This window comes from Notolepis coatsorum (genome assembly GCF_963971535.1).
Source record: "Notolepis coatsorum genome assembly, chromosome: 17".
NCBI classification, from domain to species: Eukaryota; Metazoa; Chordata; class Actinopteri; order Aulopiformes; family Paralepididae; genus Notolepis; species Notolepis coatsorum.
The window spans coordinates 65,436,089-65,463,362 of NC_140181.1; the positions used below are offsets into that span (position 1 = coordinate 65,436,089).

General features: G+C 43.7%; 1 protein-coding gene across 1 annotated transcript in view; it reads left to right on the forward strand.

The window, feature by feature from the left end:
• Positions 1–8,687: 8,687 nt before the first annotated feature.
• sort1b (sortilin 1b) overlaps positions 8,688–27,274 on the forward strand; it is a 70,675-nt gene continuing 52,088 nt past the window's right edge. Inside the window, exons 1-7 of the mRNA XM_084334132.1 lie at positions 8,688–9,325; positions 14,194–14,253; positions 19,268–19,341; positions 19,434–19,536; positions 19,872–20,033; positions 23,796–23,869; positions 25,525–25,574. Of these exons, the coding sequence (XP_084190258.1) occupies positions 9,059–9,325; positions 14,194–14,253; positions 19,268–19,341; positions 19,434–19,536; positions 19,872–20,033; positions 23,796–23,869; positions 25,525–25,574 (790 nt within the window). The 5' untranslated portion in view covers positions 8,688–9,058. The remainder of the gene's footprint in view (positions 9,326–14,193; positions 14,254–19,267; positions 19,342–19,433; positions 19,537–19,871; positions 20,034–23,795; positions 23,870–25,524; positions 25,575–27,274) is intronic.

The window sequence follows — 27,274 nt, forward strand, 5'->3', positions numbered from 1 at the left end:
CGAGTCCATTAGCATCTGACTGTGCCGCGTTCTTAAGTTCGAACGGCATCCGCAGGAATTCGAATAGTCCGAAGGGTGTTACCACCGCCGTCTTCGGGACGTCCGAGGGGTGTACCGGCACCTGGTGGTAACCACGTACCAGGTCCACCTTTGAACAGACCAGCTTACCCGCCAGGTGCACTGAGAAGTCCTGGATGCTGACCGGAGTGTCGGACGTCCCGTGATGAAGGCCGGGAGGATGCGACCCTCTCTGCGTGCCCTCCTGTCTCCCTGTCTCCGGCAGTCTCGTAGTGGTGACCGGAGTGCTGGACGTCCCGCGATGATGTCGGGGAGGTTGCGACCCTCTCTGCGACGCCCCCTATCTCCCTGTCTCCGGCTGTCTCGGAGCAATGACCGGAGTGTTGAATGTCCTGTGATTAAGACGGGGAGGATGCGACCCTCTTTGCGCCGCCCCTGTGCCTCAAATAGATTCGCTATCAGCTCTATCTTTAATCTTTCAAAATGTTCAGTTGCTATCGCTATCAGCTCTATCTTTAATCTTTCAAAATGTTCAGTTGCTATTGCATGCACTCATCTGTGTTTCACTACACACTTGAGTGCATGCTTACCAACTGTTAGTCTGCAACACTACTATCACCGACATCTAAGAAGGGAGATCCCCCCTTGAATGGCCCTTCTAAGGTTTCTCTCCTCCACACTGCCTGTGGAGCATTTTTCCCTATTGTTAGGTTTTAGTGAGTTTTTCCTTACCTTCGCGTGGGGTATGTCTGGGAGTGCTTGCATTCTTTCATTTATTTGCATTTATTTTTAATTTGTTGGACCTTATGGTGTTCTTGTTCTGTTCTTGACTTATTGTTATGTTTCTTCTTGACTTGTTTAAAGAAGACGTGTACGGCCCATGGGGACATTAACGTGTGTTGTCGGGCCTTACATATAAATGTGATTTGATTTGATTTATGTGGGGGACTGGGTAGCGGTCTGGCGTCGTAGCGTCGTTGAGGCGTCTGTAGTCGCCGCACGGCCTCCATCCGCCATCCGGCTTAGGAACGATGTGCAGCGGTGAGGCCCAGGGACTGTCCGAGCGCCGGATAATCCCCAACCTCTCCATGTTGGCGAACTCTGACCTAGCAACTGCTAGTCTGTCAGGATTGAGCCGGCGGGCCCTCGCGTACACGGGAGCGCCTTCGGTCTCGATGTGGTGCTCGACCCCGTGTTTGGTGGTCACGGCAGAGAACGTAGGCTGTGTTAAGCTGGGAAACTCCCGTAGTAGGCGTTGGTACACGTCCCCTTCTGCGAGCGAGCTGGCTAGCCCGCGGTATACCACTTCATCGCGCATGCATGTCAATGAAGCATATGTCTGGGCGTCTACTAGGCGGCCATGCCTATCGACCACGAGGAGCCTGTGTGCACAAAGGAAATCCGAACTCAATGTCGGCGGTGACGAAATCCCACGTGAACCGCTGGCCCCCAAAACACAATTCCACAGTCCTCGTACCATAGGTGCGGATAGGGCTACCGTTGGCGGTCGTCAGTCGCGGACCTCCCTCCCCGCCGGCGGTGTCCCCCACCGTCGCGGGTAGGACGCTCCTCTGCGCCCCGGTGTCGCTCTCGTGTCGGGGCCAGCATCTCTGGGGCTAAGAGCTGAGTGGCTAGGTAGAAGCGGTCTGCCTCTTCTGCCAAGGCACGGGGCTCCGTAATTTCCATATTGGCGAGTGCCATTTGCACCTGCGGCGGCATGCGCCTGAGGAACAGCTCCATAAACAAACAGTTAGGCTGTTCGGCGCCCAGTAGGTTCAGCATCCTTTCCATGTGCTCCGACGGCTTGCTGTCCCCCAAGCCTTGTATGGCTAACAAGCGTCGGGACCGATCTGGCCGCGACAGCTCAAAAATTCTGAGCAGGTCTCATATTTATCCTGGGCCGGTGGAGCTGTGATGAACCCTACCGTCCTCGCCGCCGTAGTGCTGTTGAGGCTCGAGACGACGTGGAAATATTTTGCGGCGTCATCCACAATTCCCCGCAGGGTGAATTGCGTGCCTCCGTTTGGGCAAACAATGCCGCTGCCAACTGCTCCCAAAATTCTGGCAGTCTGAGGAACCCGGCATTTGCTATGTTCGGTTTGGTCTCTGAAACTTCAGCGAGAAGTTTGTCGGGGTTACCAGTGTAGTGCTGAGAGACGGGAGTCTGAGGCGATGTCCTGAAGTCGAAGGTAACTCCTTTAATATTCATCAGCACAACTACAAGGGGATTAATAAAGGAATATCTTATCTTATCTTACATTAGTTTCAAGTTCAAGTTTCTTTAATAGTTGTCATACAGAAGTACAGAATACTTTTATACAAAATGCTTCTTACTGTTACGCTCCAGAGACTGTGCAGACAAGATAAGTATGAAATAAAATAACATAGTATAGCATGTAAATTAGAAGTAAAAAAAAATTAGGTCACAGTGTTCAGTATAGACATATGTACAATGTTCGATGCAGAATAGACGTAACTGAGTTACCATATAATATACAATACTATGCAGTGTACTAATATACAATACTATATAGTGCAAGGCAGAAATGGGATTAGGTGCAATTTAGGTACAATTTACAGTAGGTGTACGAGTTGTAGTGCAAATCCTTTATCTTTTTTTTTGAACTTTCTTTTATTTTGTGTCATATTGAACATCACATTGCATTAATCATACAGTATAATATACTTGATTCACATAGTCAATGACATTTGTTACTCAGGCTCTTCCCTCTTATTCAATTTGTTTAAGGTATTCAGCGTAATCAAAATAAGCTGTATAATCCGAGTACGCCTCTTAAACAACCCAGTGGGGAGGGATTTGTACAATATTTTTTTTTATGATTTTTTGTAGGATAAGAAACGAAAAAATAAATAGAGAAATAAATTTAGCAAAAGGAAAAAAAAATATACTTTAACAGAAAAAAAAGAACAACAAAAAAAAAAAAAAAAAAAAGAGAGAGAGGGCGTCAGGCTCATGCTAATGTATCTCCAGGTACAAGGTTACAAGTGACCATCTCTGCATAAACATATCTTTTTTCAGTTGCAATTGTGCAGTCATTTCTTCCATTGTATACATCTGTCTCAGTCTCTTGGTCCATTGTTTGATTGTCGGTGGTTGATTTTGTAGCCATGCCATAGTTATCATTTTCCTTGCTATTAACAGTATCACTCTCAAGATATATAACGTATCTCCATAGTATGTGCCTTTCGGTATACATCCCAAGATATAGTACGATGGATTCAGAGGTAAGTCAAGATCTAGAATGGTTTTAATCTCATTTTTGATATTCATCCAAAATGTCTGCACCCTTGGACAGTCCCAGAAAATATGTGTATGATCTCCGATCATTCCACATCCTCTCCAACATAGTGGTGAGGACCCACCAGCAAATCCGGAGAGAACTTGAGGAGTCCTAAAGTACCTGACCTTGACCTTCCAGTCAAACTCCTTCCACATTGGGCTATTTGTGATTTTATGATTGCTTGAATGGCTGTCCTCCCATTCTTCATTTTCTATGATCACATTAGCTTCCAACTCCCATTTTTCTTTAATATAGGTGGTGTCTCCTGGATCGTCTAGTTGTAACATGTTGTAAATATTGGATATCTGCTTTCTTTCCATCAAGTTTTTTTCTATTGTGTTTATAAAGTACCGCTCCACATTTGTTGGTGGTCTCTTAATTGCTTCCCACTCACTGTGAGTCATTACATAGTGTCTTATTTGAAAGTATCTAAACATGTCTTTCGAAGGTAGATCAAAACATTGCTGTAGCTGTGCAAACGATTTAAAACAGTCTCCTTCCATTAATTGATTGATAGTAACCAGGCCCAAATCCGCCCATTTTTTAAAACCCCCATCCTCCATAGCTGGCCGGAATTCTGTATTGTCTGCTATTGGCATGGCCCTAGATATTGATCGTGGACCTCCCCCCTTTTTCCTTACACTTTCCCATACCTTTAATGTATTTGTAATCCATTTGTTACCAATCTTAATTTTTTTCCAGTATGCTTTCCCCAGGAATATTATGGATCTGAGAGGGGTCTTTGGAATTGAGTTTTGCTCAATCTGTACCCATCCTGAGTCTAGGTCCTTTTGTATCCAATGCACAAGTATGCGTAATTGAGCTGCCCAGTAGTAGTTTCTTAGGTTTGGTAGACCAAGACCACCCTTGTTCTTTGGCAAACATAGTGTTTTAAGCCTTACTCTAGGTTTTTTCCTCTGCCAGATAAATTTGGATAGGAGTTTATCTAACCTTTTAAAGGTAGTGGCAGGTATTGGTATAGGTAGAGACTGGAAGAGAAAAATAAGTCTAGGTAGCACATTCATTCGAATTGATTCTATTCTTCCCACTAGGGAGAATGAATGAATGAATGAAAACTTTATTTAACAGATTGCAGAATGGGTACAATACAGTACGGCTCAATACATACAATTGTTAAGGGGATGCAGACCTGAGAAAGACGTTTGTCTTGTTTCCATCAGGGTCCCCCATTTTCAATTCATATAGACATATATGACATACATGACATACAGATAGTCAGTACTGCTACATCTATACATTTATGACATACCAGATTTGCAAATACAGTACTGTTTGTGATACAGAAGGAGTCAAGAAAAGGGAGTATATACATTTGACGTAGAAACTGTACATTGGAGGTTGGGTGGGGGGGGTTGGGTACATTGGGATATTGACAACCATACTGGGTAATTTACATTGGAGGTGGTTGGGGGGGGGGGGGGGGCGGGGGGCATACTGTATAAACAAGTAACACTGTACATTGAGGGGGGGGGGAGGAGACACTGTACAAACAAACACAATTGTACATTGAACTATTGACAAAACCATACTAGGTAAATGACTGTACATTGGAGGGGGTTGGAATGATTGGGTTAGGATATTTACAGGGGCCAGTGTTGAATTGCAGTCTCCCGTAGGTGTCCCTTGAGAGAGGTTTTGAAAGTGGGTAGTGATCCACATTCCTTTACAGCTTTGGGTAGGGCGTTCCACATTGATGTGGCATAATTGCGAAACGTGTTTAGTCCCTTATTTGAGCCGAATCTGGGTTTGACATGATTTGTGGAGCTCCCTCTGGTGTTGTGATCGTGGTATTCACTGACCTTTGGGAAGTATTTTGACATGTACATGGGTACCTTGGTCGTGTAGTGTATCTTGTAGACCAGGCCCATTGCAAGTTGTTGTACTCTGTCGTCTACTCTAAGCCATCCTAGGTTGTCGAAGTGGGCAGGGGTGAGGTGGGTTCTAGGAGTAAGGTCAAGCAGTAGTCTGACCAGTTTGTTTTGAGATGTTTGTAATTTTGTTTTTAGCGCCTTTGAGGTGCTTTGGTACCTCTTGAGAGAGGTAAAATGTCCCATCTGGCCATGTCTGATTTGATTTGTACAATCAACTTTTCGTAGTTTGCTTGATATAACTGATTGCTGCTGGGAGTCAAAATGATTCCTAAATACCTGAATCCGTCTCTAGCCCAATGGAAGGGTGCTATACTATTCAGATGTATTGGCCATGTTCCCACTATCATCATGGCTTCTGATTTGGTCTCATTTATTTTATAACCCGACAGTTCGCCGTAATTTCTTAAATCCATCATTATGTTTGGAATTGATTCTAAAGGGTTTTTGATATAAAGTAAAATGTCATCAGCAAATAGCGAGATTTTGTGTGTAATGCCTTTTTGGTCATCTATTCCCTGTATCTGAGGGTTTGATCTAATCATCTCCGCTAGTGGCTCTATGCCAATCGCGAATAGTAATGGAGACAAAACGTCTCCTTGGCGTGTCCCTCTCTGTATGTCAAAGAAGTGAGAGCAGTGACCATTCACCCTTACTCTAGACTTAGGATTTTTATATAAACATTTTATCCATTCTATAAATGTGTTATTGAATCCCATACCTTTCAATGTTAGTTCAAGGTACAGCCAATCAACTCTATCAAATGCCTTCTCGGCATCTAAGCCGAGAAGCATTGATGGTTCTTTTCGAAATCCAGCCACTGTTTGCAGATTTAAAGTTCTTCTGATGTTGTTAGCACCCTGTCGACCAGTGATAAAGCCAGTCTGGTCTGGGTGTATCAGTTTTGTTATATGTTTCTGTATTCTTTTTTTAAGTATAGATGTCAATATCTTGAAATCGTTGCAAAGGAGACTTATGGGCCTATAGGAACTACATCTTGTGGGGTCTTTACCTTCTTTATGTATTACCGAGACAATAGCTTCTGACCAGCTTCCTGGTGGATCTCTCTCAGATAGGGCATAGTTATAAACTACACTTAATACTGGTGTTAATTGTTCAGTGAAATGTTTATAAAATTCATTTGAAAACCCATCTGTACCTGGTGATTTATTGTTCTTAAGCATCTGAATAGTTTCCCCTATCTCCTTCTCCGTAATAGGGGAGGTTAGCTCATCCGCCTCATCTGGGGATAGTTTAGAAAGTTTAAGGTTATCTAAGAAGTTGTTGATTTTTTCTTTCTTGTTTTCCAATTGCTGTGCTTTGTAGAGGTCGGTATAGTAATCTGCAAATGCATTAGCAATTTCTTGCGTTTGCATTACTTCCATGTGTGTGCTGGGGTGTTTAATCTTTGGAACTATCCGACTTGACTGTATTTTGTGGAGCTGGAATGACAGTAGCTTGCTTGCCCTATTTCCCATCTCATAGTAATTCCTACCAGCAAATCTAAGGGCTCCTTCCGATTTGTATGTCAACAGGTCATCTAGTTTTTGTTTGCAGGTTAGTAGAGCTTTTAAATCTTCTTCATCTCTGTTCAGTTTATGTTTCCTTTCTAGTATTTTTAACTCATTTTCTAGGTTCTGCTGTTTTTCATTTCGCTGTTTCTTTAGTGCACTTGAAATTGAGATAATTTTACCTCTCATTACAGCCTTTGCCGCGTCCCATAAAATTGATGGTGAGACATCCCCCTTATTGTTGAGATCAAAATAACTCTTCAGTTCTTCACTTATCCTCTCCCGTGTGTGAGAGTCAGACAGCATGGATACATTGAGCCTCCAATATTTAAAGATTTTATTGGTACTGAGGTTAAGTTGAAGAGTTAGAGGTCCATGATCTGAGATGGTCGCTGGTTCAATGATACATGATTCAACTTTGTCAATGTCTTGCTTGGAAATACAGAAGTAATCTATCCGAGAGTAGCTACCATGGACCCCAGACCTAAAGGTAAAGTCTTTCTGCCTAGGATGGTGGAAACGCCATGCATCTATAAGTCCAAATTCTTTTATCATTGCATTCAGTGATCTAGATTTTTTTGAAATGGGTCCACAATCTACAGGCAGTTTGTCTACTTTTGGATTTAGTACACAGTTGAAATCACCGGCCATAAGGATAATTCCTTTGGCATTACCAGCCAAAAGTGAGGCTATACCTTTAAAGAAATTGGGGCAGTCTTCATTTGGTGCATATATATTTAGAAAGGTTATGATTGATCCTCCTATTGACCCCAGGACCATAACATATCTGCCCTGGTCATCTGCAATTTCCTTTTCTTTGGTGAAGTATACTGATTTGTTAAATAGAATAGCCACTCCTATAAGCAAATCCTTTATCAATAAATATAAAGTGTGTTTGTGTGATCTAAAGTGTGGAGAGTGGGTGCTGCAGTGTGTTGTTTGTTTAAGTGAGTGTGTGCGTGCTGTGTGCATTTGGTGGTTGTTGCATAGTGTTATTGTTCGTTTAGCAGCCTGATGGCCTGGGGATAGAAGATTACTAGAAAGCTAAACAGAATGCCAGTGGCAGGAACTGCCACCGCTTAAATAGGCATGCTAGAGGTTTCTAGAAGGTACTACTATGACATCCTCACCAACGTTCCAGAACGTTCTACTATGCATCATCACGAACGTTCCAGAATGATCGGGCAGCACTAAGGTTCTAGAATGTTATGCCATGACATCATCACAAACGTTCCAGAATGTTCGGGCGCACTAATGTTCTAGAATGTTCCTAACATTAGTTCCGTGGGTGAATTATGTACCGCCATTACAATCACTACAACCTAAACAAACCTCACAGTCAAGTCTCAACCTTTTTCTATCCCCCTTTTCATTTAAATGTAAATATGTAGGCTATTTAATTCACACATCTGATAGGCCAATACGGGTTTACCAGTTGTAGTGGATTAGTGTGTAAAAATGAAGGCTATATAGGATATAACCAACACTGTCCTATATTGAGTACTAATCTGAAATCATATGCATGTGTAACTTAATATGGTTAGACAAGTGTAGAGGGAAGTAGGCTGGATCAAATACCAACACTGTGGATAGGTATATCTGACCGGCGGTTCATCACAATCACTACTAATACACTACTATTCATTACTCTCTCTCTCTCTCTCTCTCTCTCTCTCTCTCTCTCTCTCTCTCTCTCTCTCTCTCTCTCTCTCTCTCTCTCTCTCTCTCTCTCTCTCTCTCTCTCTCTCTCTCTCTCTCTCTCTCTCTCTCTCTCTCTCTCTCTCTCTCTCTCTCTCGCTCAACCTACCTTGAAACCGCTTTGACAGCTGAGCACATAGTTAGTCTGTGCGCTCTGGTTTTGAACCAATCAGAATAACCAACGCATTTGTCAAATGGAGGGCCGACTGAGATAAAGCTGGGAACGAGGTTAAGGGCCGACCAATCTCAGCAGTGTATTTCTTTCTGCGGAGGCGCTCGTCTCACAGACCATTGTCTATTTGAGTGTTCGACTGTTCGTTATTGTATCACTTTGGCTAAGGAGTTGCAAGTCGCACCACTTCTGCTAAACGTCCCATCAAATTAACGAATGTGTGGTTTCCGCCTTTTTATCACGTTTTCTTTTGCCGATGCAGAAGCGGAACTAGAAGCTTAGAGCGCACCCGCCGCCTCGAAACGTCTATGAGCCGCGCATACAAAGCCCGCAATAGCCGACTCGCTGTCAGGACTACTGTGTTTTTGTTGATGTCATCAGCAGAGCTGGAGCGACCGTCAATTTCTAGGGAAGAATAGGATAGACAAGGTCTCATTTTCGCTTCTTTTTGTTTGCCAGTGGCCCACGATGAAAATGGGACTGCTGGTGTACTGTGCTCTGTTTTTACTTATCAATTTAGCAGTCGGTTTAGATTTTAAGCAGGGAACCAGAAACCTGCACGGAGTCGGACAATCGATTTTTTTGAGGAGACCAAAAGGAGGTGCGATTATCGAGAAGAGGTCTCTTCCTGAATGGCTTTCCCCATCAAAGCACAATAGACACAGGAGAAGCACAGACCAAGGCTGTAAAGCAATTCAAGGATATGACACCAAGTTAGCCGACAACACCCACACCGTGAGTTACCCACCACACACAGGTCCTATTACACCTTTCACAGGTGCAACAATTGCATCGTTTAGTAAGGAATACACGATTTCTAACCCACTGTCCCAATTACAGGCCCACTAATCTAATCATATAATCTATTATAGAAGCACGCTGATCAGACTGTTTCTCCTGGATTGCTCATTCAACTGTAAACCACAATAGGAGGACATTTCAGAATATGCAGACGTCTTTATTCCTTTACAAAAATGGAAATTAGGCATATAGAATTTTATGTAAATGTTCTGCAATCAGCAGGAGTGATGCCCACACATGTTTTGGCTAGTAAACCTATTCCACCGGGCGGTGACCGGTCACATAGTCAAAGGCTATGGGGTCCTTGTCAGCATCCCCATGTTTATAACACCTTGCTTACCTCACTGTACCAACTCTGGACAGAAATAATGATGTATCCCGTCTTTGGTGATGATGTACTATGTAGTAAAAATTTGTTTAGTGCAAGTGTGCTGGAAGAAATCATACCTACATATGGCTTCAGGATTTGTCCTGCAACGTGCCATTTAGTACTGTACGTGATGCAGGAAGTCTACTCACGGTCCAGTGTAGGGCTAGACTACTAAGTTACTCCTCAAATGTTTACCTAATGGCCACAATTACCTATATTTTGTAAGTCAAGGATGTAACTATAGATATAATATATTATAGTGTCCCATTTTTCCTTCCTCACCGAGTCAGAACGTCGCTCTTGTTGTTGTCCTTTCATTTCCTAGAATGTTTACAGGGAATAAGGCCTAGATGAAACCTTGTGACTGCCAGTGAGGTAGTTATCATTTAATTGCAAGCAGTGCAATACAGACACTGTCTTCAGACCTCAAGGACCATGGCCTTGAAATCGGAGAGAGAGAGGGGGAATAATAATCTAAATTTGGTACACCAGATGTGGTAAAGATTTCACTGTCTCAGTACAGGATAAACCAGGTCACCAGTGTCTCGAGAGGAATTAATGTATTTACTCTTTAAAATGCACTCCTACCTTAAATACAGAAAGTGGAATTCAGCCTCTAGAATACAGTATCTTAAGAAGACAGCAACAGCAAACAGTGAATCCAGCTAAACCTGTTGTGTTTATCCCACGAGGTCAGACCTGTTAGTCCGTCTGCAGCCGCAGGCCCTCACAGAGAGAGCGCTGCTTATTTGCCTACATCGTCAATGGCATGTGATTCACTTTACGTTGCCTTCCCTAAAGCTTGAACTGTGTAATCTAACTGGAAGGTAACTCTCCTCCTGTAGTGGACCCTAGCAGCACCAGAGCTGCTTAGAGCTGACGGACGTGGTCCTGCTCTCGCACAGTCGAGAGCGGAGGGCCACTTGGAAGAGATTAGGGATTTAGATGTCTTTATTTGGGACAACAGGAGTCGCTAAGAGTAAGACTGTAAAAGCAAAAGTATTTTTGGACCTCAGTCTGGACACACACACACACACACACACACACACACACACACACACACACACACACACACACACACACACACACACACACACACACACACCCGCACACACACACACACCTCCTAATAGCCCGGACTTCCTCATTGACTTAATGTTTTGATTGTTCGCACCAGTTTGTACTGGTGTTTTCTTTGGGCCAGTCTCCGCTGAATACATTTGCTCACTCAAGTGCTGATAAGTAGCGCTTCACTTTATCCACTGAACTCGTAAAACTCTGCAAGGAGAGAGGGAGGAAGTGAAATGTAGAAATTCACCGTCAGTGGTGTGAATTCTTGAATAGGCCTTGCTTTGCATGTTTGTGTAAGGTGCTATTGTGCTGTGAATCTTCCCTTCCCTTTCTTTTTGACCTAATGACTCTAGTTGTTCTGCTAACTGCTAACAGTGTGTGTGGCAGCGTTTTCTGAGACACATGCAACTACTTGAGATACAGTACACATACTCCAGAAATTAGACCCCATTAGAAACAAAAATGAGTGTACAGGGCACTCATTGAAATACTTTAAAATTCAAAATGTCAACCCTAGAGTGTTATTACAAGATATTTTTTCAATTGTACTCCCCCCCCCCCCACCCCCCAAATTTGTAATTTTCATGTTGCAAATCAAGGTAATTGAAATGTTCATATGGTTCCTTGCCGGTCTAGGGTAAAATATCAATATCAATGAAGTGTTCAAATATGGTTCCTCGCCCTTCGAGGGGAAAACATTTTCCAGAAAGTGTATAAGAAATATAACAACAAAACACATATACAATTAAAATAATGTTTATTTTGAAACATCAGCAGAGGTGTTGTGGTTGCCTGGAAGTACTGAACTTCTACGGGGCAAGACGTGACTGGCCTCTGGCTGCTGGTACTCTTGAACACCTGGATCTTGAAGTTCTTCAGTGACAGGCCCTTCTCAGCAAGCGATGACATCATCATTCAACATAGTCACACTCCACTGCAGTGAGAGGGACGCTTGTCACTCAGGCCTGGAGTGTCCAGGTTGTGGGTGGGTGGGGTGTAGTCGGGATCTCCCACATCATCGTCTTTCTCAGAGCCCTCATCATCACTGATGGCAGGGTGGACTGGCACAACATTCACCCTATTTCTGTAAAAAAAAGTGTTTTGAGTCAATATCAAGCACCGTTTGAGTTATTTGTAAAGAAAAACAGTAGCAGTGAAGTGTAGATCTACTGAAAACAAAGTATATTTACACATACGTTGTAAATGGCATATATAACATTATAAATACCGGTGGTACCACTTATTTTCTTCTTAAAATGCAATCAGAAAAAACTATAAATCACTTCACAAATATAGGGCGGCTACGTGGCGTAGTGGGCAAGGCGCTCGCCACGAAATCTGGAGACGCTGGGCTCGCCTGTTCGAGCCCAGCGTTCCACATTTGCTTTCAGTTTAGCTGGTCGTCCGTACTAATACACATTGGTCGTATTAGGGGGTGGGAAACTGATGGGTGGGGATCGGCCGTTGTGGACAGCGACTCCTACAGGTCGGTTGGTGCGCCTGCGGCCCTGCGCAGTGGAATCAGGAAGTGTCGGGGGCAGCATGAGCCTCCCACGCGTTACTCCTCACCACTGAGAGATCGAGCTGCGCAGGTGAAAAGATGCGACTGCTGTTACCTCAAGTACCGGAGGGGACTTGTGCTATGTATGACTTAGTCCACATTGCAGCCGGCTTGTGGGAGGCAAGAAACAGCGTTCGTGACAGGGGAGGGTTGAATTGGATGATACGAAATTGGGATGGGAGAAAATATAGAAAATGGGAGAAAAAGTGGATAAAAAAAAAAATCACTTCACAAATATTGAATTACTAAGTACATTTTAGCAGGCTTATGTCTAAAAGTGTACATACTGTCAATTTCGCTAGTCTTAGGTGGCGGGATGATGAGGCATGTCCACTTAAGTTACGAAATATGGTTCCCCGCCCGATAAAGGGAGTTTTTACTGGTGTTTTCTTTGGGCCAGTCTCCGCTGAATGCATTTGGTCTGCTCACTCAAGTGCTGATAAGTAGCGCTTCACTTTATCTACTGAACTCGTAAAACTCTGCAAGGAGAGAGAGAGGAAGTGAAATGTAGAAATTCACCGTCACTGTCAGTGGTGTGAATTCTTGAATAGGCCTTGCTTTGCATGTTTGTGTAAGGTGCTATTGTGCTGTGAATCTTCCATTCCCTTTCTTTTTGACCTAATGACTCTAGTTCTTCTGCTAACTGCTAACGGTGTGTGTGGCAGCGTTTTCTGAGACACATGCAACTACTTGAGATACAGTACACTACACATACTCCAGAAATTAGACCCCATTAGAAAAAAGAATCCTATTAAGCTGTTACCCTTTTACAATTTACAATTTAGTAATTTAGCTGACGCTTTAATCCAAGCGATTTACAGATTTTGAACAACAATCACCAGGATGGGTACATCTCTGGCAGCTATGGGTCAGTGGCATTGTTCGTCAAATAATGTCAAGTTTGAGCATTACACTCTGAGTGCATAGTAGTATAGAAATATTTGCAAGATAGGTAGTAGTATAATAGTATATATAGTATAATAGTAGCGTAGGGGAGCTCCAGTAGCTCACCGCGTACCTCGGACGCCATTTCGGCATCGGGGACAACCGTGCGCGTCACGGATCTGGGGTACACGAGTTCGACTCCCGGACTCGCCGTATTTTCTCAGAGTGTCTTTCCCCCGATCTATACCCCATTCAACCTGTTTCTGTCGGTCATGCTTGACCAGAAAAAGCGATAAACGCTAAAAGAACCAGCTGACTGGTCAAAGTAAAAAAAAAAAAAAAAAAAAAATAAATAGTAGCGTAGTATTAGGGTACATAATAGTAAAAAGGTATTTTTTTTTCACATTATTTCAGATATAGTTTGAAGAGGTGTGTTTTTAGTTGACGGCGGAAAATTGGCCGGGTTTCAGTTGTCCTGAGTGGGGAGTTTGTTCCACCATTGTGGAGCGAGGACCGAGAATAGCCTGCTTCTCTTTGATGACCCCCCAGGAGTTTGGATAGTAGTGGGTCTGAGGCGGCCAGAAGATTCAGAGCGTAGGGGTCTTGAGGGTGTGTAGTTGGAGACCATTGACCGAAGGTATGAGGGAGCCGTTCCCCTTGCTGCACGGTATGGCAGGTCAAGAACCTTGAAGCGGATTCTTGCAGAAATGGGAAGCCAGTGCACTGCAGCTCTCTAAGAAGTTGGGTAACGTGGGCTGACTTTGCTAGATTGGAGATCGGCAGGCTTCTGCGTTTAACTTGTCATATTGTTTGTTCCAGTGAGTGATTTCAGGACCAATGCAGTCATGAGAATAATGGGTTTATATTTGTGATTACTAGCTAATCAGAAAACTCATATTTTTCTTTGCTTTCCAGTATGCCTTCAATGACTTGAGTGGATCAGTCTCACTGGCCTGGGTTGGCGATGGCACAGGGGTAAGTGATTTTATATTTGTCCATATTTGTCCACTGAAATGTTGTTCAACTGTGACACACTGATGATTAACGGGGCTACCGTGGACAGGGTGAGCAGCTTTAAGTACCTGGGGGTCCACATCTCAGAGGATCTGACATGGTCAACACACATAGACACAGTAGTAAAGAAGGCGAAACAGCGCCTCTACCACCTGAGACAGTTAAGGAAGTTCAGAGTATCGGGGAAGATACTCCAGTCCTTCTACTCAGGAGCTGTAGAGAGCATCTTGACCGGAAACATCACTGCCTGGTATGGAACAGCACGGCACAAGACAAGAAGTTCAAGTTCAAGTTCAAGTTCTTTAATAGTTGTCATACAGAAGTACAGAATACTTTCATACAAAATGCTTCTTACTGTTACGCTCCAGAGACTGTGCTAGACAAGATAGTATCAAATAACATAATAACATAATATAGCATGAATTTAGAAGAAGAAAATGAGGTCACAGTGTTCGGTATAGACATATGTACAATGTTCTGAGTTACCATATAATATACAATACACAATACTATGCAGTGTACTAATGTACAGTACTATCTAGTGCAAAGCAGAAATGGGATGAGGTACAATTTTAGGTACAATTTACAGTAAGGTGTACGAGTTGTAGTGCAATCCTTCATCCATAAATATAAAGTGTGGGGAGTGGGTGCTACAGTGTGTTTGTTTAAAGTGGGTGTGTGCTATAAAGTGTGTGGAGTGGGTGCTACAGTGTGTTTGTTTAAAGTGAGTGTGTGCGTGTGGATGTGTGTGCTATGTGCGTTTGGTGGTTGTTGTTGTGTAGTGTTCATTCATTGTTCGTTTAGCAGCCTGATGGCCTGGGGATAGAAGCTACTTCTGAGTCTTTCTGTGCTCACCTTGAGACTCCGGTATCGCTTGCCTGACCGCAGCAGTTCAAAGAGGCAGTTGTTCGGGTGACTGGAGTCTTTAATGATTCTCTTAGCCTTGCCCTTGCAACGCTTGTAGTAAATGTTCTGGAGGGTGGGGAGCCCCCCTCCAATTGTGCGTTCGGCTGAACGTGTCACTCTTTGTAGTCTGCTTCGGTCTTTTGCAGTGCTATTCCCAAACCAGGAGGTGATGTTGCCGGTCAAGATGCTCTCTATTGTACATGAGTAGAAGTTCTTAAGGATCTTCTGGCTGACTTGGAACTTCCTTAGGCGCCTGAGGAAGTAGAGGCGTTGTCGTGCCTTCTTCACCACACTGTTAATGTGTGTGGTCCATGTCAAGTCCTCGGATATGTAGGCTCCGAGGTACTTGAAGCTGTTGACTCTCTCAACCGGTGCCCCGTCGATGCTGAGGGGGCTGTAGTCCTTGACCCCCGACCTCCTGAAGTCCACAATCATCTCCTTTGTTTTGCTGACGTTCAGGGAGAGGCTGTTTTCCTGGCACCATCCCGCCAGGACCTTGACCTCTTCCAGGTAGGCCCTCTCGTCGTTGGCAGAGATCAGGCCCACCACCACTGTGTCGTCAGCAAATTTGACGATTGTATTGCTACTCCGCTGAGCCACACAGTCGTGTGTGTACAGGGAGTAGAGGAGGGGACTCAGAACACAGCCCTGGGGGGCCCCTATGTTGAGGGTGATGGATGAGGAGGTGCAGTTGCCTGCTCTCACCACCTGGGGTCTGCCAGTCAGGAAGTCCAAGACCCACTGGCAGAGGTCATAGCCCAAGCCCAGGTCCCTGAGCTTGGCTATGAGTATGGAGGGGACTATGGTATTGAATGCCGAGCTGTAGTCGATGAATAGCATTCTCACATAGTTCCCCTGCCTCTTGTCCAGGTGTGATGCTGCTGTGTGCAGCACATGGGATATGGCGTCCTCCGTGGACCTGTTGGGGCGGTATGCAAATTGCAGGGGGTCCATGTTGATGGGGAGGGAGGAGCAGATGTAGCCCTTTTCTAGCTTCTCAAAGCACTTCATGGCTATGGAGGTGAGAGCTACAGGGCGGTAGTCGTTGAGGCAAGCAGGCTTGGATTTTTTGGGTACAGGGATAATAGTGGACTTCTTCAGGCAGGTGGGGATGACAGCCTGTTCTAAGGACAGGTTAAATATGTCAGTGAATACTGGGGCCAGTTGGTCGGCACAGACTTTTAGGACGCGGCCGGGGATGCCGTCCGGACCTGCTGCCTTCCTGATATTCACTTTTTTAAAGGTCCGCCTCACCTCATGCTCTGTTACCCTGAACACTGCGCCTCCATCAGCAGCCGACCCCCCCCCCCCCATTGCCGAGGCTTGTGAGCTGGTGTTGTTATTACCAGCATCAAACCTCGCATAGAAGGTATTGAGGTCGTTTGCTAAGGAGATGTCACTGTTCAGTTTGAGGGAGGCGCCTTTGTAGTCTGTCATCGTTTTGAGCCCCTGCCACATAGCTCTAGAGTCAGCTTGTTCAAACTGGAGTTCAATTTTATCCCTGTAGCGCCGTTTGGCCTCTGACACTGTCCTCCTTACGTTGTGTCGCGCCACCTTGTGGTCATTCATGTTGCCTGCCACTAGGCCGTCATTGTATGCTTTGGTGCGCTCTCTCAGAGCTTCACGGACGGATTTGTCTACCCAGGGTTTTTGATTTGGGTAAACTTTCATTTTGGTAGTGGGGATTGTTTCTTTCACCCTAGTACAAACATAGTCCAGCACTGTCTCCGTGTAGGCCAGGGTTTCCGTTAGAATTTTTTTTTGCAGGTCTGAGTGTCCGGTAGATTTCAATCTACCGGACAAATGGGATAAATTCCGGTCAGAGTTTATTGAGCTTAAAAACAATTGATATGCCTATATAAAGAATGACATCATCAAGGCATTTATAATATTTTAACTTAAAACTAGGCTACTTTTGTGTATATACAGTCATTAATATATTCCAAATAAAATAAGTCCCTCGAGACTTCGTGCTGCTGCCGACTTGAGGTGTCGGTGGGCAGTCTGCCCGACCTTAATAAACAGCAGTCTGTTATAATCACATTTTTATGAGCTAACGAATTCCGTTATATTGGACATTTATATTAATTATATCAAGCGAAGAACTGAACATTATCGTGGGTTTGCGTGATTTATATCTCCACCTTCAATGTGGAACGCCCTACCCAAAGCTGTAAAGGAATGTGGATCACTACCCACTTTCAAAACCTCTCTCAAGAGACACCTACGGGAGACTGCAATTCAACACTGGCCCCTGTAAATATCCTAACCCAACCCCCTCCAATGTACAGTCATTTACCTAGTATGGTTTTGTCAATAGTCCAATGTACAATTTTGTTTGTTTGTACAGAGTCTCCCCCCCCTCAATGTACAGTTTTGCTTGTCTATACAGTGTGCCCCCCCCCCCCCCCCCAACCACCTCCAATGTAAATTACCCAGTATGGTTGTCAATATCCCAGTGTACCCAACCCCCCCCACCCAACCTCCTCCAATGTACAGTTTCTACGTCAAATGTATATACTCCCTTTTCTTGACTCCTTCTGTATCACAAACAGTACTGTATTTGCAAATCTGGTATGTCATAAATGTATAGATGTAGCAGTACTGACTATCTGTATGTCATGTATGTCATATATGTCCTGATGAATTGAAAATGGGGGACCCTGGTGGAAACAAGACGAAAGTCCTTCTCTGGTCTGCATCCCCTTAACAATTGTGTGTATTGAGCTGTACTGTATTGTACCCATTCTGCAATCTGTTAATAAAGTTTTCAATCAATCAATCAAAACCTCCCAACGACTTGGTGCTGGTCATAATGTCCGGTGAAAATAATTCCCTCTAAACACAATTTGATTATTTGAATTGTATTAAAATAGGCTAAAATTAAATAGCCTATGCGATGAACGAAACAATCATTTGTTTCATCGTTGCTTCACCAAGCAGCCGGTCTAATAATGACATTCTGTTGTCAGCGCGAGCTGGCTGCTGATATATTTACGTGAAGCATGGAGCAGCAGTGTTTTTAGGTCCGGTCTGGAAACCGCTCAGCAGCGCCCCCACCCAACAGCTGAATTGCCAATGGCTGAATTGGAGTACTGCACCCTGCCGGCCGGCAGATGGATGCTTCTCGCAAATATATCAGCAGCCAGCTCGCGCTGACAAGACAATGTCATTATTAGACCGGCTGCTTAATGATTGTTTGTTTCGTTCATCGCATAGGCTATTTAATTTTAGCCTATTTTAATACAATTCAAATAATCTAATTGTGTTTAGAGGGAATTATTTTCACCGGACATTATGACCGGAGAGATTAAATATGTCGGACTTCAACAGATTTTGCCGGTCAAAAACCGGTAATTACCGGCTAACGGAAACGCTGGTGTAGGCATTAATGTTATCTGTGTCGCGGAACACAATCCAGTCTGTGTGGTGAAACACTGACCGGATCGTCTCTTCTGACGTCAGATCCCATTTCTGCACCTCTCGCGAGACTACGGGAGTACTTTTAATTCTCTGTTTGTACTTTGGTGAAAGAAAAATTGACGCGCCCTACAGAGAGTGGTGCGCTCAGCCGAGCGTACCACGGGTATTGCACTACCTCCCCTGCAGGTTCTATACAACAAGAGGTGCAAATCCAGAGCCTGCAGGATAATGAAAGACCCTCACCACCCCAATAACAGCCTGTTCCAGCTGCTGAGGTCAGGCAGACGCCTGCGAACCCCAGCTACTAGGACAGAGCGGCTTAGGCTCAGCTTCTTCCCCCAGGCCATCAGAGTCCTGAACAATGAACATTGAGTACCACTGTAACACTTTAGCATGAGCGGGCACACACTCAGGCCGCACGCACCCTCACTTATTGCCAAAAGTGACAAATAAAACTCTTGACTTGACTTGACATGACTGGGAGAGACTTGGGACTTTGATTACTCAGCCGATTGGTCACAATGTACGCAGGGTTCACTTCACTCATACATGACAGAATGAGTTCACTCATATCAGGGTCTCGGGTCGCATGAATAAAATATCTTCGTCCCAGTTGCCTTATGCTGAACCTCGCTTTTCTCCACAGGTCATCCTGGTTCTGACGACGTTCCAGGTGCCGTTCTTCATGCTGAGATTTGGCCAGTCCAAGCTGTATCGAAGGTAGCGTACGTCTCATGTTGAGATCCATTGAGGGAATGAGTGTTTGTTGTTTTATTTGCATTTGATTTGACTTATGTTCACCTGTCTCCCAGTGAGAACTACGGCAAGTCATTCCAGGATGTGACCAGCCTGATCAACAACACCTTCATCCGAACAGAGTTTGGCATTGCCATCGGCCCCGAGAACTCTGGGAAAGTGAGTCATTGTTTGATGAAACCTGCCGCTGGGGCAAAATGTCACCACACATCCTTCAGCAAATCAATTGCATTTATTTATTTATTTATTTATTTATTTATTTATTTATTTATTTATTTATTTATTTATTTATTTATTTATTTATTTATTTATTTATTTATTTATTTATTTATTTATTTATTTATTTATTTATTTATTTATTTATTTATTTATTTATTTATTTATCTATTTATCTATTTATTTATTTATTTATTTATTTATTTATTTATTTATTTATTTATTTATTTATTTATTTATTTATTTATTAATTTGAATCTCGTATACTTGCGTCTCAGGTGATCCTGACGGCTGACGTGTCTGGAAGGGCTGGATCGCGGATCTTTGTCTCCAGAGACTTTGGCAACAGTTTCACCCAATGTGACCTGCCTTTCACCCCCCTGATGCAGATCGCCTACAACCCCCAGGACGCCAATGTGCTGACGGTCATTAGCAACGATGTGAGTTAGAGAGGGTGGGGGTGGTGTATATAGTTGTGGATGTGAGTTAGAGAGGGTGGGGGTGGTGTATATAGTTGTGGATGTGAGTTAGAGAGGGTGGGAGTGGTAGTGGTGTATATAGTTGTGGATGTGAGTTAGAGAGGGTGGGAGTTCTATATAGTTGTGGATGTGAGTTAGAGAGGGGGGGGGTGGTAGTGGTGTATATAGTTGTGGATGTGAGTTAGAGAGGGTGGGGGTGGTAGTGGTGTATATAGTTGTGGATGTGAGTTAGAGAGGGTGGGAGTGGTAGTGGTGTATATAGTTGTGGATGTGAGTTCGAGAGGGTGGTAGTGGTGTATATAGTTGTGGATGTGAGTTAGAGAGGGTGGGGTTGGTAGCATTATAGTTGTGGATGTGAGTTAGAGACGTTGGGGGTGGTAGTGGTGTATATAGTTGTAGATGTGAGTTAGAGAGGGTGGGGGTAGTAGTGGTGTATATAGTTGTGGATGTGAGTTAGAGAGGGTGGGGTGGTAGTGGTGTATATAGTTGTGGATGTGAGTTAGAGAGGGTGGTAGTGGTATATAGTTGTGGATGTGAGTTAGAGAGGGTGGTAGTGGTGTATATAGTTGTGGATGTGCGTTAGAGAGGGTGGGGGTGGTAGCATTATAGTTGTGGATGTGAGTTAGAGAGGGTGGGGGTGGTAGCATTATAGTTGTGTATGTGAGTTAGAGAGGGTGGGGTTGGTTGCATTATAGTTGTGGATGTGATTTAGAGACGTTGGGGGTGGTAGCAGTGTATAATAGTTGTAGATGTGAGTTAGAGAGGGTGGGGGTGGTAGCATTATAGTTGTAGATGTGAGTTAGAGAGGGTGGGGTTGGTAGCATTATAGTTGTAGATGTGAGTTAGAGAGGGTGGGGGTGGTAGCATTATAGTTGTATATGTGAGTTAGAGAGGGTGGGGTTGGTAGCATTATAGTTGTAGATGTGAGTTAGAGAGGGTGGGGGTGGTAGCATTATAGTTGTATATGTGAGTTAGAGAGGGTGGGGTTGGTAGCATTATAGTTGTGGATGTGAGTTAGAGAGGGTGGAGGTGGTAGCATTATAGTTGTGGATGTGAGTTAGAGAGGGTGGAGGTGGTAGCAGTGTATAATAGTTGTGGATGTGAGTTAGAGAGGGTGGGGGTAGTAGCAGTGTATAATAGTTGTGGATGTGAGTTATATGTATATAGTGTATATAGTTATTTTACAACCTGTCAGGATGCCGTCATGTGCCGTCACTTAGATCTTTATAGCCTATCTCTCCTAAACAACTCCAGGACTGTATCGTAAATCACCCATAGTTATAAACATACCACGAATAGAGAGCCAGAGTGACCTTTATCTGACCTGCATAGGCCATCATAGTTCCATTATACCAAGAGCAATACTCTTATCATAGTTCCATTATACCAAGAGGATCACTGCAACATGTTTATTTGGGTACGGTTACTCTGATGGTTGGCCTGTAAACTGAGTTATTCTTATGGACAGCTTTCATATAGCAAAATCTTTATACATCTGTGAACTAGGGGTGAACTAAACTGATACATTTGTTGATAGTAAAATGGACCGTTTGATGAGTTGAAATAATGAATTTCTTCAATCAAGGACAACCCTGCTGTTGGCATCTGTTGTGCTACCTGGAGTGTATAGGCCTCTCATGCATTGTCGTCATCACGACAAGCTCCAGTTCCTTTTTTTCCACCCATGCTGAAAATGAACAGCATTTTTCTTTCCTGTTTACCCATGATTCTGTCCATTAAACTGCATGTGGGGTGAGAGTTAAAATTACGTTTTACAGGAGGCTTTTAAATGTGGCTAGTTAAAGGAACACGCCAACATTATGATGGGAAATGAGCTTACCGTCCTCTCCAGAGTCAGAAAAGAAGATGGATACCAATTTCCTTTGTGTGTTCAGTAGAAAGCTATAAATTGGTATCCATCTTCTTGTCTGACTCTGGAGAAGACGGTAAGCGCATTTCCCATCATAATGTTGGCGTGTTCCTTTTAACTAGCCAAATTTTAAGAGCCACTTTGCTAACACTAATTGACCGGATGTTGCAATGTCATAGAGACATGGTCATGGAGGAACCAAGCCTGCATGTACCACAGACAAAGCTAGGAGCGATCTATTCATAGTTACAATACACATGAGAGGTCTATTGCAACATAGTATTGTAGTATCTGTTGTGCTACCTGGTGTGTATTGTAATGCAATATAGTATCGGCCGTGTCGATAACTGGGGCCCGTATCAATGGGACCTGGGTCTGTTCTCTTGAAGTTGCCAGTGCTGTTTGGTGGCAATTACGGGCAATGTTTGTCGATACCTGTCTGGGTCTGTTGAAGTTAGCAATGCTGGAAATGGTGTTTCTATACTTGTTGACATGTAGATTTTGAAGTAGTATTGTTGGTTAATAGATTTAGAAGTTATATTGTTGGCAGAGAGGTACCAGTACCTACACAATCAGACAGAAGCTACTAACCCTACTAACCGGTCAAAGATCTGCTCCAACTGTGCAGTAAGGAAGTCATGTTTTTGTCCTTTGATTGATTGATTGATTGAAAAGTTTACTGTACAACTGGGTTAGGACATTTGTAGGGGCCAGTTTCGAATTGCAGTCTCCCGTAGGTGTTCTTTGAGAGAGTTTTTGAAAGTGGGTAGTGATTCACATTCCTTTACAGCTTTGGGTAGGGCGTTCCACATTGACGTGGCATAATTGCAAAACGTGTTTAGTCCCTTGTTTGAGCCGAATCTGGGTTTAACATGATTTGTGGAGCGCCCTCTGTTGTGATTGTGGTATTCACTGACCTTTGGGAAGTATTTTGACATGTACATGGGTATCTTGGTCGTGTAGTGTATCTTGTAGACCAGGCCCATTGCAAGTTGCTGTACTCTGTCGTCTACTCTAAGCCATCCTAGGTTGTCAAAGTGGGCAGGGGTGAGGTGGGTTCTAGGAGTCAGGTCAAGCAGTAGTCTGACTAGTTTGTTTTGAGATGTTTGTAATTTGGTTTTTAGTGCCTTTTGAGGTGCTTTTGTACCATGAGGTGCAAGCATAGTCGTAGTACCCTTGAATGAGTACCCTTGTCATGGGGGGAAAGAAATCAACACATTGCATATTATTAGCGTCAACAGTAGCAATATGCAGCATCTAACTTGGTTGGGGCGTCACATCATTTGTGATAAACAGACAAAAGTAAACAGTTGCTGTAATCCACTTACACTTGGAAGACGCATTGTCCACATGGTGGTTTCAATTGGCCGCTTCCATGATTGTTTTGGTTGTAGAGTACGTTGTATTGTACTCTTTGGGAGTGTAGTATAAATCCACTTCCTGAAAGTAACCATGCTAAGCATACTCACTAAAACACGGAAGACATCCAGTGATTTTAAGATTACTGAAAGGGTACCCAAAGAATGCTCATTCAACTGTCAAAAAGTTAATAATAGTGAGCATCCGTACTGAAAAGACCGTACTTTGGGGGTAATTCACTGGAATTCACTGTTGAGCCTTCTTGATGGAACCTCTATAATGGAGGTGCTTACTTGATTACTCCAATGACGTGTGCACTCTCTGCATTGTGCCCCTTTCCCCAGTCATTTACATCTGATCTATTGTCCTACAAGTGGAATCACCTCAGTATATGGCACAAGGGATGACTCCGGGTCATATCCTATGTATTGGTATTACTGTCACGGCTTTGTGTAATTCCTCATCTGAGGGAGCCTGATTTTGTGTGTTTTCAGAACGAGCTGTGGCTGTCTGAGGATTTTGGGAGCAACTGGAGGAAGATCCACAGCACCGTCTGTCTGGTCAAATGGTAAGAGTTGCCAAAAAGCCAGATACCCCAGAGTGCACATTCTTTTGTCTGGGAGCACATAGCTCATCAGGCGTGCGAGCGAAGGAGAAAACGAGATGACGACATCACTTCCTTCAGGTGTTCAGGAAGCAAGTGTCTTATTCCTAAATGAGATATTCACTGCTTAGAAAAAACAAGCTGACACGTACTCTCTCTTGACACAAAGGGTTGCACTCTCACTATGGAATATTGTTGACATTTTTTTGTTGTGTTTATTGCCTTGCATAAAAAATTATATAATTTTAGAGGATACAATTATAATGAATATCATGTAATGATTTGATTCCAAAATGGATTATACGGTAGCCTATAGCATTTTGTAATTATACCCTTCAATAATTATTTCCAGTATCCTTAAGCGTCCTGGTCTTAGTGTCAGGTCGGTAGCAGGGAAACGTCTCTTTGTAAGGAGCAGGTTGAAGAGGAATGTCAGAAACCTGTTCTTATCGGTCTGTTAATGGGTAAAGGTTTCGGGAAGACTTCTCTGTTTGCACATATCCGCTTTCTCATTGTTCTGCTCCTCCAGCCGAGCTCTTAAGTGCATAGTTATTGAAAGGTAAGGGGGAAGGCACTGGGTTTTCACTTCTCCCTCTTCACGGGGAAACGGGTACCGCGCCATTGATTCAGGCGAAATTTTGTTTGCTTGACTTGTTCTCTCTAGTGGGAAGCTCGCTGAATATTTCCAGGATTTTAATTAACATGAATCATTCTGAAATGGAAACGTGTTCAGAATACTTCCCCCTTCCAAGAATATATATATATATTTTATTTTCTTCTCATTGCTGCATCGTAATAAAACTTCAATAAAACGACGTTGCAGTCTAGGCCAAGCCAAAAGTGAAACTCATCTGGAGTTACTGGAGTAGGCATCATTGAATGACAGTGATAGCTGCATGGTTTTGTTTGTGTTGATTCTGATTTGCTCTGTGACACTCGGGCTGCTGAGTCTGAGGGCGTTACACAGTTTGTTCTCTGGCTCAGCCTCTCGTCCCACGAGGCCTAACCTTGATATGAACAGTCCATGGGAAAATAGGTCAAAAATGCAAGTGGGGCAGGAGGTTTAAAAACGAAACAAAAAACAAAAACAAATATATATATAATGATTAAGTCATAATACAACACTTAGGGCAAAGTACATATTTGGGAAGGGCAAGGCTGTGTATATAAGCCACGGTACATGACTCGAACATGCTTATGACCGATTGAGTGTCAAAGAAAATGGGGCGAGTTCCTCGCGTCTGCAGGAAAACCATGCCAGTCGAGCAAGCATTGTTTATGCTCATTCAGTTTGTTTATATAGCGACAAGAAATTGTGAATGAACAAACCATTCTTATTGGCTACCTAGCATCACCTCACTATCCCTATACCGCTGAAGTGATTGTGAAAATAGATAATGATTCATGTTTTTTTTTCTTGTGTCATACTGAAATGTTCTGAATGCATGTGTACAACCATCTGCCGTTCACGTCCAGTGCCTTGAGAACTGAGTGTGCTCATTAGCGAAGCAGGTCTGCCTCTGTATTGTGAGTATTTACATGGCCTTGTCTCTCAGAGCAGATATGAGGACGGCTGCTTATCTGACCTGTGTGCTGCTTTTCTCTCTCTTGTGTTTCAGGGGAACGAAAAGCACCATCTTCTTCACCACGAACAACAACGGCTCCTGTAGTGAGTGGCACCTTCTTAAAGCTTAAAGCCTACTCAAATTGGTTGGAACTTCTTAACACTTTGGGTGCCGTGCTGTTTTTGGGGCCCATCTATTCAGTGCCACGCTATAAACGATAGGAGTCCGTCACCTTGTTTGTAGAGCTATAACTATATTCTATATTATAGCTATGGATACAATACTAGATGCAAAAAAGAGAAAATATTTTCATGCGCATTATACCGTGGTGAATATAAGTATGTTTTAGATCGGTCTGGGGTAATTCCTGAAATGCTGAGGAATAGCCTTATAGCTATTATTATACTATAACCGTTGTCGTTTCTTGCCTGGACCCGCTATTATTCTCAAATCAAATCTATATCATAGGTATTATGTTTCATCATGAATGCATGAAAGGGGGGGGGGGGGGGTAATTTCTTTCCCCTTCTGAGCACCCAAGGTCGCCGTACAGGGTTAAAAACAAATACAATTTCACACAGTAAAAACACAGTATTACAGAGTTACATAATTACATAGGGGAGCAGTTGTAATAAACTTAAAATGAAAGTGAGTATGCCAGAATGAATAGATGTGTTTTGAGACGGGAAACAAAGGTGGGGAGGTTATCTATTTCACAGATTTCTTGTGGTAGGGAATTCCAGAGGCGGGGGGCGCAGAGGGAGAAGGCTCTGGATCCCATGGTAGTCAGACAGGAAGGGGGAGTGACAAGTTGGAAGGAAGAGGAGGATCTGAGTGACCGAGAGGGAGTGTAGGACTGGAGAAGTTCCGTGAGATAAGGAGGGGCTAGGTTATAGAGGGCTTTGAAAGTGAGTAGTAATACTTTGTAGTCAGTGCGTGACTTGACAGGCAGCCAGTGAAGTTGGTGGAGAACAGGAGTGATGTGGTTGGTGGAGGGAGTTCTGGTGATAATTCGGGCGGCTGAGTTTTGGACCAGTTGGAGTTTATAGAGGTACTTGTGTGGGAGACCAATGAGGAGGGAGTTACAGTAATCCAGACGGGATGTGACCAGGGCGTGAACAAGAATAGCGGTGCTGGTGGGTGTAAGTGAGGGACGGAGACGATTAATGTTGCGTAGGTGGAAGTAAGCAGACCGTGTGATGTTATTTATGTGGGATTTGAATGACAGTGTGCTATCGAGGATGACACCCAAACTCTTAACCTGAGGGGAGGTTGAAGACTGTACAGTTGTTAATGGTGAGGGGAAAACTGTCGGATTTGGCTATGGTGGATTTGGAACCAATGAGGAGTACCTTTGTTTTATCATTGTTTAGTTTTAGGTAGTTGAGTGTGTGAACCATAAATAAATTTCCTTTAAGCATTCAGTAAGGGAGGTGGTGGGGAGTGCAGAGTCAGGTTTGGTGGGAAAATAGAGCTGGGTGTCATCCGCGTAGCAGTGAAACTGTAGACCAAATTTTCTGAAGATGTTGCCAAGGGGTAGGAGATAGATTAGAAAAAGGAGAGGGCCCAGAACAGAACCCTGGGGGACACCGGTGGTAACTGAAGTGGAGTGTGATTTAACATCTTTCAGTTGTACATATTGAGTGCAGCCTGTGAGGTATGAGTTGAACCAGTGAAGAGGGGTGCCAGTGATGTCAATGGAGGTTAGTCTGTCTAAAAGAATGGAATGTGAAATGGTGTCAAATGCTGCAGAGAGATCCAGAAGTATAAGTATAGTGAGGAGACCAGAATCGGCAGCCACTAG